The sequence below is a fragment of the Podarcis erhardii genome (assembly GCF_964252035.2).
Source record: "Podarcis erhardii genome assembly, chromosome: 2".
In the NCBI taxonomy this organism is placed as follows: Eukaryota; Metazoa; Chordata; class Lepidosauria; order Squamata; family Lacertidae; genus Podarcis; species Podarcis erhardii.
Genome location: NC_138498.1, coordinates 109,649,936 through 109,664,708, shown reverse-complemented (window position 1 = coordinate 109,664,708; position 14,773 = coordinate 109,649,936). Strand labels below are relative to the sequence as shown.

Here is a 14,773-nt window from a genome sequence, read left to right as displayed (position 1 = left end):
CTTATGTGGCACTTTTTGTCTTAACCAGAGCTTCATTTTAATTTTGAATTGACTGCCAGATATGCCATTAAATCAGGCTGGACACAGCAGTCTGTACTGCACCCCTCTGAGGTCTGTGGCCTAGGCAGTTATCTAGTTTGCCCCATGATAGGGCTGGCCCTGGGTGCCAGCCTCAGTCAAATAGGCCTGTTCTGACACCTCACTGAATGAGGTGGAGCTCTTTGCTTCCAGTGTGGTATTCCTTGTAGCACCCCTAGGCCTCATTATGGACTTTCATAGCTACACTATGATGCTGTGTTAGATTCACTCAGCTGAGGGCAGTCAAAAGGCCTTCAACACCTGTGCCTCCCACTTGATTGTGGTGTCGCTGTTTTATGGGGCGGCCATTTTCAGTTACCTTCAGCCCCCGGTCCAACTATTCTTGTGACCAGGCAAGATGGTTTCCTTTTTCTATACATTTGTTTTTTGTTGTGTTTTTTTAAAAAAATAATATTTATTAAATTTTCAAATAGAAACATACAAATACAAACAACAACAGTAAAAACAAACACAAACAAAAGACAACAAGTATAATTTCAAAACTTATTTTCTCAACCTAATTTCCCCGACTTCCTCATACCTCACCGTTTTGTATTCTAGTTTCATTATCCCATCAGCAAATCCATTCCCTTGTTTCCCAAAAGTTTTTTACTAATTCCATTCCTTTTCTTACTTTAGCATCTCTGAAAACCACATTGTTTTTAAATCCATGTCAATCTAACATTCCTTAATCTTATAGTATTTATTAAAATAGTCCTTAAATTTCTTCCAGTCTTCTTCCACTGTCTCTTTCTCCTGGTCTCGGATTCTGCCCGTCATCTCTGCGAGTCCCATGTAGTCTGTCATTTTCATCTGCCATTCTTCCAGGGTGGGTAGGTCTGATGTCTTCCAATACTTTGCAATAAGGATCCTTGCTGCTGTTGTGGCATACAAAAACAAAGTTCTGTCCTTCTTTAACACCACATGGCTGACCATACCCAGGAGAAAGGCCTCTGGTTTCTTCAAGAAAGTGTATTTAAACATCTTTTTCATTTCATTATATATCATTTCCCAGAAAGCCTTAATCCTTTTTCTATACATTTGTTGTCACCACGCTTAATGCACTAATTTATATCCTGAGGTACAATGGGCTTGCTCCATTCTTTCCAGGCACATGTCCTGGAACTTTGTGTTTTAGTGCCCCCCCCCCATTTTGCTCCAGTGCATTCACCACAGAAAACACTCTTTAAAGCAAAAGGTCATTCAGGCGCAGATTTAAAGCACGGACCATGTCTGGAAAGCGTGGAGGAAAGCTAAAAGTGGATAAGCTCAAGGAGAGCACAACAACCACCCTCTCCAGTTGCGGTTCCTGGCAACTGATATTTAAAGCCTGAATGCCATGTATATTGTAATGTCTACATTCACCTTCAGAGTTCAGGTGCATTCATTTTAAGGTTGAATGGTAACTGCTGGTGCCTATTAGGTACTTTCTCATTAACATGGGAACAAAATCCAAGTTCTCCTTCATCCCTAGCAGCATTATTTATTGAGAAGTTACATTTGGAGGTGTGTATTGAGAACTAATATCCTTTTTTAAAAAAGATATGTTTAATTATTGTTGAAAATGATATGTTAAAAAACTAATAAAATTAGATAGATAGATGATAGATAGATAGATAGATAGATAGATAGATAGATAGATAGATGATAGATAGATAGATAGATGATAGATAGATAGATAGATGATAGATAAAAAGGACTGCCATTAATACGACTGTTGGGTTGATGGGAATAAATGGAGGATAAAATGTCCTTCCTACAGATCTACTGTAAGGCCAAAGATGGGAGGGGAAGGAAGGTGGGGAAAACAGTGTCAAACTGCTTCTGCAGTATGGAAGTCACCCCCACCAAAGTAGCAATAATACCAAATGGCTGGTTTTAAGTTTGGTAATAAGTTGCAATTCAGCAGCTTCTCTTTCCAGTCTATAAAACCATGGAAAGAGAAGTTGCTATAAAAGCAGCTTCTCTTTCCAGTCTTTAAAACCATGGAGAGACCTGGTCTGAACAAAGACATTGGATTCTTATCTCATTATACATGACAAAGCCATTTTTCACCTTCTCACCCCTTGCTTTTTCCTGTAAGACCTATTGCAGTCATTAAGAGTCGTCAACAGGCTCATCACAGCTATCTGCCAATCACCCATTCCCACCACCCTTCTGAGTAATACCCCTCCCCACCTTCTCACTATATAGAAGGGTCTGGTGACTTCTGTTTCAGTGTATCTGAAGAAGTGTGCATGCACACGAAAGCTCATACCTAGAACTAACTTAGTTGATCTTTAAGGTGCTACTGGTAGGAATTTTTTTATTTTGTTCAGAAATATCAATATGCAATGAAATAAATTTATCCGACCAACAGTTCCCATATAGCTAGTTGATTCAAAGACTTTTGCTCCCTAAGGAGTTAAGTAGTATTTTTCTTTCCAGGTCTTCCCTCATGCAAGTCACAGACTCCAGAGGACATTGCGCAAGCGAGGAGGAGGAGAGTCCTTTGAGCCTTCGTAAAATTTTCCCCTAATTATTGAGTCTGTGTTCTGTTCCTTCTGGGGCTCCATGATGGTTCTTCAGGGAGCTGCTGAAGATGGGGGTGGATAGCAACTTGCTCCACCACCTTCCGGCTGGATAACATCATAAAGTCAGTTCTCCTGACTCCAGAAGGCCCCTTTTGAGAGAGATCGTGCTACTATGGTCATTTAGATGTGCAGGTACTAACAGATACTATGGGACACAGTGCTGAGACAGAAGAGCCCAGGCGCTGGACTGAATTAGGCAAGCCACCCCAAGTAAGAGTTTTCTGGGGGGAGCATTTCCCTTTTTCTTCCACCTTTTGCATTGATCATTATGCAGATGTCTCCAAATATATGCATAGCTGTCAACTTTCAGATTTAAAAATAAGGGATTGGCAGCCTCGAAAATAAGGGATCAGCAGCCTCACCTGTTCCGGGGACAATCTATGGGATATCTAACAATCCAGGATAGCAGTGGGAAGCAGCGGGAAACGGCACTGGAATAAGGGAATTTCCCGCAAAAAAAAAAAAGGGAAGGTTGACAGCTATGAATATATGAGATTCCGCATCCCTGTCTCCTGCTTTGAGTTGTCTCCCTTGACACTCTCCCCCTGAATGCTCTTTCTCTCCATTCAATCTTATTTCATTCTTCATCTGATTCAACTATTTCTGTACAGAACAGAGCGGTGCAAAGCAGCCTCCCCTGGTGTGGTGCCTGCCAGATGTTTCCAGCAACAACTCCCATCAATGCCAGTTGACAAGACTAAGAGTTAAGAGGGAAGGGAGTTTTAGTCTTAAATATATGGAGGGCATCGGGTTTGGACAAGGAGGGTGTCAAGGCTAAAGGTTTAATTCATTCATTTTCTTTGCAAATCTAAACTTAGGTGAACCGCTCGCTCTCCCCTCTCCGAATCAGTTTTATAATCTCATCTCCCTGGCATCCTCCCTCAGGCCTTTCTTTCACAGTGTAAGCATTGCCCAGCAACTCGTAGATCATCTGACTGATTTCTGTCGATCGCAGCCCAACTTGTCTGTGAGGCAGCCTGAGAGATCTCAGCACACTCCTCTAGAATGACGCGCGCGCCTAACAAAGGCAGAAGGAGAACGAGAAGGGAGCCGGCTTGAGGCAGGAGGCGGGAGGAGGAGGGGGACGCAGGCGGAGAGGCTTCTCAGAGAGAGAACTTTTGCCTCCCTTTCCTTCCCCCCGCAACTTAACTCCCCCCTTCCCATGTCCATTTAGCCACCTCCTTCCACACAGGCACCCATGCACGCTTCTCATCCTTCCAGTTTGTGTCAATCGAGCCTGTATTTGGCTGGTTTGGATGGCGCTGGGGCTGACCTGAGCTGGCAACGCAGACGTCAGTGGCCCACCTCAGAGTTGTGCTTGGGCATAATCCAGGGGTCAGCAAACTTTTTCAGCAGGGGCTGGTCCACTGTCTCTCGGACCTTGTGGGGGGGCCGGACTATATTTTTTTTGGGGGGGGGAGAATGATTTCCTATGCCCCACAAATAACCCAGAGATGCATTTTAAATAAAAGGACACATTCTACTCATGTAAAAACATGCTGATTCTCGGACCGTCCGCGGGCCAGATTTAAAAGGCGACTGGGTCAGATCCAGCCCACGGGCCTTAGTTCGCCTGCCTATGCACTATAGCATGGACTTGACTTCTGTAACCCTTGAGGATATAGTTCATCCCATAGCTATGGTCTGGGTAGGAAAACCAGTCAGAAGAATCACCTCAGGGTCATGTGTGGGGTTTCTCCCCACACATTACTATAGCAAGGTGTGATGTATTAAAGCAGGGGGGTCATTGGCCCTGCAGATGTTGCTGAACTAAAGCTCACATCACCCATAACTATAGGTGGAAAGAATGGGATGGATATATCCTCCTCATATTGTAGCCATGTATTCTGCAGCTGCTGCACTAGTCAAACTCATCCTAGATATGAAGAGCTGTTTGCCCCAGTGAAGCCTGGAGACATTCCCTCTGGAGATCTCTGCTTACAGTTTTGCAATTCTGAATACTTCACAGCTACTAATACCAAAACAGAAAACCACACTATTCTCTCTGACTCCAGTCCACTTACAAAGAAGTCACTTATGTCATAGAATCATAGAATCATAGAGTTGGAAGAGACCACAAGGGCCATCGAGTCCAACCCCCTGCCAAGCAGGAAACACCATCAGAGCACTCCTGACATATGGTTGTCAAGCCTCTGCTTAAAGATCTCCAAAGAAGGAGACTCCACCACACTCCTTGGCAGCAAATTCCACTGTCGAACAGCTCTTACTGTCAGGAAGTTCTTCCTAATGTTTAGGTGGAATCTTCTTTCTTGTAGTTTGGAACCATTGCTCCGTGTCCGCTTCTCTGGAGCAGCAGAAAACAACCTTTCTCCCTCCTCTATGTGACATCCATTTATATATTTGAACATGGCTATCATATCACCCCTTAACCTCCTCTTCTCCAGGCTAAACATGCCCAGCTCCTTTAGCCGTTCCTCATAAGGCATCGTTTCCAGGCCTTTGACCATTTTGGTTGCCCTCCTCTGGACACGTTCCAGTTTGTCAGTGTCCTTCTTGAACTGTGGTGCCCAGAACTGGACACAGTACTCCAGGTGAGGTCTGACCAGAGCAGAATACAGTGGCACTATTACTTCCCTTGATCTAGATGCTATACTCCTATTGATGCAGCCCAGAATTGCATTGGCTTTTTTAGCTGCCGCGTCACACTGTTGGCTCATATCAAGTTTGTGGTCAACCAAGACTCCTAGATCCTTTTCACATGTACTGCTCTCAAGCCAGGTGTCACCCATCTTGTATTTGTGCCTCTCATTTTTTTTTGCCCAAGTGCAATACTTCACATTTCTCCCTGTTAAAATTCATCTTGTTTGTTTTGGCCCAGTTCTCTAATCTGTCAAGGTCGTTTTGAAGTGTGATCCTGTCCTCTGGGGTGTTAGCCACCCCTCCCAGTTTGGTGTCATCTGCAAATTTGATCAGGATGCCCTTGAGTCCATCATCCAAGTCGTTGATAAAGATGTTGAATAAGACCGGGCCCAAGACAGAACCCTGTGGCACCCCACTAGTCACTCTTCTCCAGGATGAAGAGGAACCATTGATGAGCACCCTTTGGGTTCGGTCAGTCAGCCAGTTACAAATCCACTGAGTGATAGCATAGTCAAGTCCGCATTTTACCAGCTTCTTTACACGAATATCATGGGGCACCTTGTCAAATGCCTTGCTGAAATCAAGATAGACTACATCCACTGCGTTCCCTTCATCTACCAGGCTTGTAATTCTGTCAAAAAACGAGATCAGGTTAGTCTGACATGACTTATTTTTCAGAAATCCATGCTGACTATTGGTGATCACAGCATTCCTTTCTAGGTGCTCACAGACTGTTTGCTTAATGATCTGCTCCAGAATCTTCCCTGGTATTGATGTCAGACTGACTGAGCGGTAATTATTTGGGTCCTCTCTTTTCCCCTTTTTGAAAATAGGGACAACATTTGCCCTCCTCCAGTCTGCCGGGACTTCGCCTGTTCTCCAGGAATTCTCAAAGATGAGTGCCAGTGGTTCTGAGATCACATCTGCCAGTTCTTTTAATACTCTTGGATGCAGTTCATCTGGCTCTGGAGACTTGAATACATCTAAACTAGCCAAGTATTCTTGTACTATCTCCTTAGTTATTCTGGGCAGTGTTTCCTCTGCTGAATCATTTGCTCCAAATTCTTCAGGTCGGGCATTGTTTTCTTTATCGGAGAAGACTGAGGCAAAGAAGGCATTGAGGAGTTCAGCCCTTTCGGTATCCCCTGTTTGCATTTCACCATCTTCTCCTCTGAGCGACCCCACTGTTTCTTTGTTCTTCCTTTTGCTACGAACATACCCATAAAAGCCTTTTTTGTTGCTTTTAACCTCTCTAGCAAGCCTGAGTTCATTCTGTGCTTTAGCTTTTCTGACTTTGTATCTACACGTGCTGGCTATTTGTTTGAATTCCTCTTTGGTGGTTTCCCCCCTTTTCCATTTTTTGTACACATCCTTTTTTAATCTTAACTCAGTTAAAAGTTCTTTAGATAGCCACCCTGGCTTCTTTAGGCACCTTCCATGTTTCCGTCTCATTGGTATTGCCTGAAGTTGTGCTTTTACTATCTCCCTCTTAACAAACTCCCAGCCATCATGAACTCCCTTTCCTTTTAGTATTACTGTCCATGGGATCTCACCCAGCACTTCCCTAAGTTTTATGACGTCGGCTTTCTTAAAGTCAAGAAATTGAGTCCTAGTATGCTTGGCTGCTCCTTTCCGCTGTATAGTAAACTTCAGAAGAGCATGATCACTCGCGCCTAATGATCCTTCCACTTCTACCCCACTAACCAGGTCATCAACATTGGTTAGGACCAGATCTAAAATGGCTGTTCCTCTTGTTGCTTCTCCCACTTTCTGGACAATGAAGTTGTCTGCAAGGCCAGTGAGGAATCTGTTTGACCTTATGCTCTTGGCTGAGTTTGACATCCAGCAAATATCCGGGTAATTGAAGTCCCCCATTACTACTATCTCCCTTCCTTTTGCATGCTTGGCCATCTGTTCCAGGAAGGCATCATCTATGTCTTCCGTTTGGCTTGGGGATCTATAGTAAACTCCCACAATGAGGTCCCTGTTATTCTTCTCTCCCTTAATTTTGACCCAAATGCTCTCACTTTGGCTTTGAGGTTCTAAATCTTGGATCTCTTCACAGGTATACACATCCCTGACATATAACGCCACTCCTCCTCCTTTCTTGTCTGGTCTGTTTCTCTGAAATAGATTGTATCCCTCCATTATTACATTCCAGTCGTGGGACTTATCCCACCAGGTTTCAGTGATGCCTATTATGTCATATTTAGTTTGCTGTACCAAGAGCTCAAGCTCATCTTGTTTATTACCCATGCTTTGCACTTTAGTGTACAGACATTGAAGTCCATTAATCATTCCCCCGTGTCTCTTATTTAAGGATTTTTTCCTCCCATCACTAGGTCTGTGTGCTGTTTGCTCCATTTGGTCTATGACATTTGGACTCCTACCTTCAGGAGCACTGTCTCCCTCCCCCACATTAGTCAGTTTAATTTGCTGCTCAAGGTTTATTTGGGGGGTGTTAGGTTCCCAGGTGTTGGAGGGGGTGCTGCTGAGCTCTGTGGAAATGTATGAGGTTTGTCAAATAGATGTATTTTTTGAATTTCCAGGCAGATGTCATGAATGTTCAGCTTTTGAAAGAGCCTTTTGTAAGAGATTTTAAGAAACCAAACCAAACCAAACCAAACCAAACCAAACCAAACCAAACCAAACCAAACGGATGCTTTAGTTGAGATTCCTACATTGGGGTCCCTTCCAACACTACAGTTTTATGATTCTATGAAAATACTGTTATGAGTTTGAGGGGGAACAGGCTGTATGCCTGGGCCCCTTCTAATTCCTGGATCCAGCATGGATTCAGTTCTTGGACTAGCTAGCCAAGCCTGGTAAGGTAAAGGTAAAGGGACCCCTGACCATTAGGTCCAGTCACAGATGACTCTGGGGTTGCTGCGCTCATCTTGCTTTATTGGCCGAGGGAGCTGGTGTTTTGTCCGCAGACAGCTTCCGGGTCATATGGCCAGCATGACTAAGCCGCTTCTGGCGAACAAGAGCAGCGCACGGAAACATCGTTTACCTTCCTGCTGGAGTGGTACCTATTTATCTACTTGCAGGAGCAAGGGAGCAGGAGCCGAGCAGTTGGCAGGAGTAGGGACCAAGCAATGGGAGCTCACCCCGTCATGGGGATTTGAACCGCTGACCTTCTGATCGGCAAGTCCTAGGCTCTGTGGTTTAACCCACAGCACCACCCCTTCTAATTCCTGGATCCAGCATGGATTCAGTTCTTGGACTACCTAGACCAGCTTGGTAATGGCCCGCTAAGTATGATTTAAGGTAACAAAGGCAGTGGCTCTGTGCAAATGGGTGGGCCTCCCTCCCTAAACTACCTGCTAGCTAGGAAAACCAAGGCCAGAGTGCAGACTTGAGTTAGGAGAGCTAGAAGCTGGAGAAAAAGCTACAGGCTAGAAAGACAGAGGGAGAGTCATACCTGATTTCTACTGGAATCCAAGGCTGTGGCTATGGGAGAAGGAAGACCCTCTTGGAGTGTAATGCTGCCAACCCCTCCATCATAGGCCCAGGTGGTATATATGTGCAAAGAAGCCATATCTCTTAGAGACGCCACCGTCTCTGCTGTCCCTCAGTCCAAGGAAACAGAACCTTGGGTAAGCATCTGGGACCCTTTGAATATTCAGGGGGCATGCACCAATACTGCTGAAATCAAACCTACACCATGTCCTCATGTTGATTAAATCTGTATTGACTGGGGATGGAGGAGACATTTAACTGAGGTTTTAATTTAAAATGAAGTTACCTAATTTGCTCCTTCTGAAATAAATATGCTAACCTAAACATGGCCATTCTTTGAAATTCACACAGCGCAACTCTCCAGTCAATGTTCCCCATCCCTGCATTAAGCTATGTAAAAATGAGACGGTTTTCTCGTTGTACACATGGTTCCTGGTTCATATTCATACTACATAGATTCAGAAGCAGTTTGGGTAGAGAGTACACTTAACTGGAGCTTGGACTTGGAGAACGGGGACGAGTCTCACATCCAAGAATGAGGATCATTGGGTGATCACAGTCTTGCAACCATGCCACTATTGCTTTTGTGCCAACTGTTTATTCCAGCTCCATTTTGAGTTGGTATTTTGCTATTTTTGTTTCTTCCTTTTCTAGATAATGTACAGGGAAGGATTGTGGGAAGAAGGTAATCAGAGTTACCAAGGAGAATTCATTTTACTGGGAGTGGCTGACCGCCCACGCTTAGAGATGTTGCTCTTTGGTCTTGTCCTGGTGTGCTACACGATTACCTGGCTGGGTAATACAACCATCATTGTGGTGTCGTGGCTGGACCCCCATCTCCACACCCCCATGTATTTCTTCCTCACCAATCTCTCTATCATTGATCTTTGCTTCACCACCAGTGTGGGCCCTCAGATGTTGGTGAACTTTTGGCGGGAAAGGAAGACCATCAGTTACGGTGCCTGTGTGGCCCAGCTCTACATCTACCTTGCTTTGGGCTCCACAGAATGTATTATTTTGGTTTCCATGGCCTATGACCGCTATGCTGCTGTCTGCCACCCACTGCGTTACACTACCATTATGAACCACTCTGTATGCTACAAAATGGCTGCTGTTGCCTGGGTTAGTGGCCTTTGCAACCCAGTGATAATAACAGTGATGACTCTTCGGCTCCCACGGTGTGGAGAGAACCGGATAGACAATTTTTTCTGTGAGGTGCCCGCCATTATCAAACTAGCCTGTGTTGACACCACGTTCACTGAAAATGTGCTCTTTATTTCCAGTGTGCTGTTCCTTGTAACACCTCTAGGCCTCATTGTCATCTCTTATAGCTTCATTGTGGCTGCTGTGTTAAGGATCCGCTCAGCTGAGGGCAGGCGGAAGGCCTTCAACACCTGTGCTTCCCACTTGACTGTCGTCTCTCTCTTTTTTGGAACAGCCCTTTTCACTTACCTCCAGCGCCCATCCAACAGTGCCCGTGACCAGGCCAAGATGGCCTCCCTTTTCTATACATTTGTCACCACCATGCTCAATCCACTGATTTATACCCTGAGGAACAAAGAGGTGCACAAAGCTTTAAGAAGATTGATGAAGAGAACTTAAACCCAATGTCTCTAAGCTTCATTCAGAGGCTCTGTGGTTATATTTTAATAAAAAGTCCTCACTGATCACTTATATGGCACTGTTCAAATGTTCAAAGCTCCCCTTTCATTTTTGTCACCCACAGAATAACCAATGAATTAGGTTTCTTTCGGCAATTATTATAACGGTTATTCCCAAAGGCCGACTACAAGTTGCTTAAGATGAGCCAAGCTGGATCAAGCCAAAATCCTATCTAGTCTAGCGTTGCCATATGCCTGGGAATTCCCAGACATGCCCTCTTTTGGGGGTCCTACATGCCCATATTGGGGGAATTTTACATTTTAAAGCATATGTCCTGGTTTGGGGGGGGGGGTTTGAGAAAAAAATGTGCACAGGTGACTCTGGTTCAAACTCAGGCTCCGGCGACTCAGGCTCTGGCATAGGTAGCTAGGGCTCAGCGGCGGCAGAGGTGCTATCGGGCGATTGCCCTAATAAAGCACAACAGATTTTTGTGTCTGGATTTTTACCTCTTGAAATATGGCAACCCTAAGTCTAGCATCCTGTTTTCACAATGACCAATAAGATGTCTAGCCAGAAGCAAGACCTAAGCATACTCCTCACTTTTGGATCTTGTCAGCTGATATTTAGAGCCTCAACACAATGGCTGTGCATGTTTATAGTATCTCTTAATAATAATAAAAACCATCATTGATCACCTTTGTGGCACTCTTCACTTGCCTAAAGCTTTATTTTTTCTTTCAGTTTGACTGTCATTAATATAACCATTAGGTAAAAGGTAAAGGTAAAGGTACCCCTGCCCGTACGGGCCAGTCGTGTCCGACTCTGGGGTTGCGTGCTCATCTCACTCTAGAGGCCGTGAGCCAGCACCGTCTGAAGACACTTCCAAATCATGTGGCCAGCGTGATGAAGCTGCAGCTGGCGAGCCAGCACCAGCACCGCACACGGAAACGCCGTTTACCTTCCCGCTATAAAGCAGTCCCTATTTATCTACTTGCACTTAAGAGTGCTTTCAAACTGCTAGGTGGGCAGGAGCTGGGACCGAAAGACGGGAGCTCACCCCGCCGCAGGGATTCGAACTGCCGACCATACGATCGGCAAGTCCTAAGTACTGAGGTTTTACCCACAGCACCACCCACGTCCCTCTTAGGTAGAATAAAAATGGAGGATCAATCTTCCTTCCCAAAGACCCACTGCAAGGCCAAAGTTGCAGGGTGGGGAGAGGGAGAACATTGCCAAACTGGTTCTGCAGTACTGAAGCTGCTCCCATCAGCAGTAATACAACACTCTTGGTTCCCATGACATGATCAGCCATAGTAAAATGCTATCATGGACTGGTTTGAAGTTGAGGAATGGTGGAAGGAAACAGCTCAGAGCTTGGGGATTGGTGGTGGGACAACACTGAGTGGTCAGAGGAAGAAGAGGGAGAAGACTGGGAGGAGGTGTTGGTAGCTGAAGAGGTAACAAGGCTTAGTGACTCAGAGGAGCCTGTAGCAGAGAGAAGTCCAGAGAGACAGGAGTTGAAGCAAGAAAGGAGGGAGACCACGAGGTAAAGATGAGTCTGGCTGGTGAAGCAACATGGATGTCTCGCCCACCTGCTGTGATGAGCTCCCCTTCCTGCTGGTCTCCTATAACCAGGAGAGGTATGAAAAGGGAGGAGAAGTTAGCTTCACCCAGGCGCAGTCTCAGATTGCTGGGGGGAGGAGGGGACTTAGGCAGCTATGAGGAGACTTGGCAATTGCTTCATGGGGACAAGACCCACTGGAGATGAGTTGCTGTGCTCATTAGGCCTGACACTCCTTGTTTTTGCTAGTAAAGAGTTAACTCCAACTTGCTCAGTGTGATTTACTGCTGACTTGCTCCAGTCAGATGCATTAACTCAAAAAAGGTTGGTGTTCTGCCAAAGACAGTGGACCTTTAGGATTCAGTTGGACAACAAAGACCACCAAAATTGCTCTTTAATGGGTTTTATTAACAGGATGAGGAAAATAAAGAATGAAGGAAGAGGAGACAGACAAGATCTTATTGCCCCATCTGTTGCTGGAGAATCCCCCTTCTTGGGCAGGCAAGGGGTCAAATGGGTCTACAGGAAGGTCTGCAATGAGATTCCCTTTGGTGGGCTTTGAGCTTATACACTCTGTGGAAGTATTGACCATCACCTTGCCTATTCCCATATAGCTAGTTAATTCAAAGACTTTTGCTCCCTAAGGAGTTAAGTAGTATTTTTCTTTCCATGCTTTCCCTTGTGCAAGTCACAGCCTCCAGAGGACATTATGCAAGTGAGGAGGATAGTCCTTTGAGCCTTCGTAATTCCCCCCCCCTAATTATTGAGTCTGAGTTCTGTTCCTTCTGGGGCTCCATGATGGTTCTTCAGGGAGCTTCTGAAGATGGAGGTGGATAGCAACTTGCTCCACCACCTCCCTGCTGGATAACATCACAAAATCAGTTCTCCTGACTCCAGAAGGCCCCTTTTGAGAGAGACCGTGCTACTACAGTCATGTAGATGTGCAGGTACTAACAGATACTATGGGACACAGTGCTGAGACAGAAGAGCCCAGGCGCTGGACTGAATTAGGCAAGCCACCCCAAGTAAGAGTTTTCTGGGGGGAGCATTTCCCTTTTTCTTCCACCTTTTGCATTGATCATTATGCAGATGTCTCCAAACATATGAGATTCCGCATCCCTGTCTCCTGCTTTGAGCTGTCTCCCTTGCCACTCTCCCCCTCTCTGCATGCTTCTGTAGCTGCAACATACTCTGCTTCTGTGGAAGATAATGCTACACAATTCTGTTTATAACTACCCCATGAAACAGGTCCCTGAACATAAACACATATCCACCTGTGGATTTATAATCAGCATAGTCGCCAGCCCAATCTGCATCAGTATACCCAATCAAACTAGGATTACTGACAGCTGGCAACCTTAACTTAGAGTATATAGTATCCTTTAGATACTGCACCACCCTTTAAACTCCTGCCCAATCATACTCAGTGGGAGAATATACTTTTCTACTAAGTATCCCCACAGCATTGGCTATGTCAGGTCTATATGTGGTACCTGAATACAAAGGTTTGCCAATCATTGACCGATATTGTTGTCTGGCAAGGGGTTTGAACTCTGCTGATTCTTTAAGAAGTCAGTGGCCATGGGTGTAGCAACTGTGTTTGCAGCTTGCATCTACATGTTTTCTTTTTTTTTTTTTAAATAATATTTATTAAAGATTTTCAAATACAACAGAAAAAGAAAAACATCCAAATTTAAAACCTTATTTTCATTGGCATCTTCCCAGGACTTCCCCTCCCCTCCCCCTCTTGTATTCCAATTCTTTCAAATAGGTTCAGCAAATTCTTACCCCAAGTTTTAAGATTATTATCATTAACCCAATTTAAAAAATGTTTTCCCATCCCCTAAAATCGACCTGTTCCCTTCCACGAGTTCCCCTCTTTAATATGCAATACAGATTAACATAAAAAATAGAAAAAAGAATAAAATGTAATTTAACACCCTTTGGATTCCAAATTTCCCTCCCCCCTTTCCCAGTTGCGTTCCCAATGTCCGTCAATGTCTACTGTCATCCTGGAGCTCCCACATCTAAGCCATAGTCCTTCACCAGTCCGCTTTGCCATCTTTTTAATAGTCTTTGCCGTCCTTTAATCATCTTTGGTTTCGAATGTCCAATCTTGGAAGGAGTCTATCTTCCAACTTTGTCCAATTCTTGTTATTCTTGTTGATCTTGTTGTTCTCTCTCCTCCTCTTTTTTTTTTTTTCCTGCTCTCCTGCACAAATGTTCTAATTCCAAAAAGCTTCTAATTCCTCTGCAGAGGGTTTTGTTATTCAGGAACAAAACATTACGTCAAGTCCCTTCCATTCTTCAATAGATAAATCTATTGTCTCCTTTAGTGTATAGACCTCTGTAGACAAAATAGTGTTCCATTTCTGCAGTTTCCCAGGAGATAAAAAGTCCTATTCAAATTCCATGCCAGCAGTACTTGTAGTGTCCCACAGCTCCTCTAGAGGGATTTATAGTAACACAGTTTCCTTCCCAATCACACCCAGCAGTCAAAGTAACTTATTATTCCTTGTTTTAAACAGTTTATATCCAATTTATAACAAATGTAACCAGCAAAGTCCTCGTAACAAAATTCTCTTTTTGTTCTTCCGCTTTGACAGCTCCTTTGACAGCTGTCAAAACCTCTATTTCTCCTCTCCCGGCGCTCTCACGGATCGCTCCCGGGGTTTCCGGGGGGGGGGGGTTGCATTTTAATTCACATTCCACTTTTCTCCTCCAGCCCAGCTTATAATTTTCCATCGCGAAATTAATAACTTTATCAAAAAAAAAAGGTTGCACTCGATCTTAGTTGTCAAATCCTTTGCTTTGGCTCCTCTACAACAGGGGGGAGGCTGACTTCCTTTTTGCACCTCCCCCGCTCGCTCCGAATTTAAAAAATTTTTTTCCCCTT

General features: G+C 44.6%; 1 protein-coding gene across 1 annotated transcript; it reads left to right on the top strand.

Annotated features, from left to right (window-relative positions):
* The first annotated feature begins 8,380 nt into the window (after positions 1-8,380).
* Positions 8,381-10,388, top strand: LOC309337105 (olfactory receptor 2G3-like). The gene is made up of 2 exons (XM_081853786.1): positions 8,381-8,851; positions 9,369-10,388. The coding sequence occupies exons 1-2, from the start codon at positions 8,777-8,779 to the stop codon at positions 10,314-10,316; spliced, it is 1,023 nt and encodes a 340-aa protein (XP_081709912.1). The 5' UTR covers positions 8,381-8,776; the 3' UTR covers positions 10,317-10,388.
* The last annotated feature ends 4,385 nt before the right edge of the window (positions 10,389-14,773 follow it).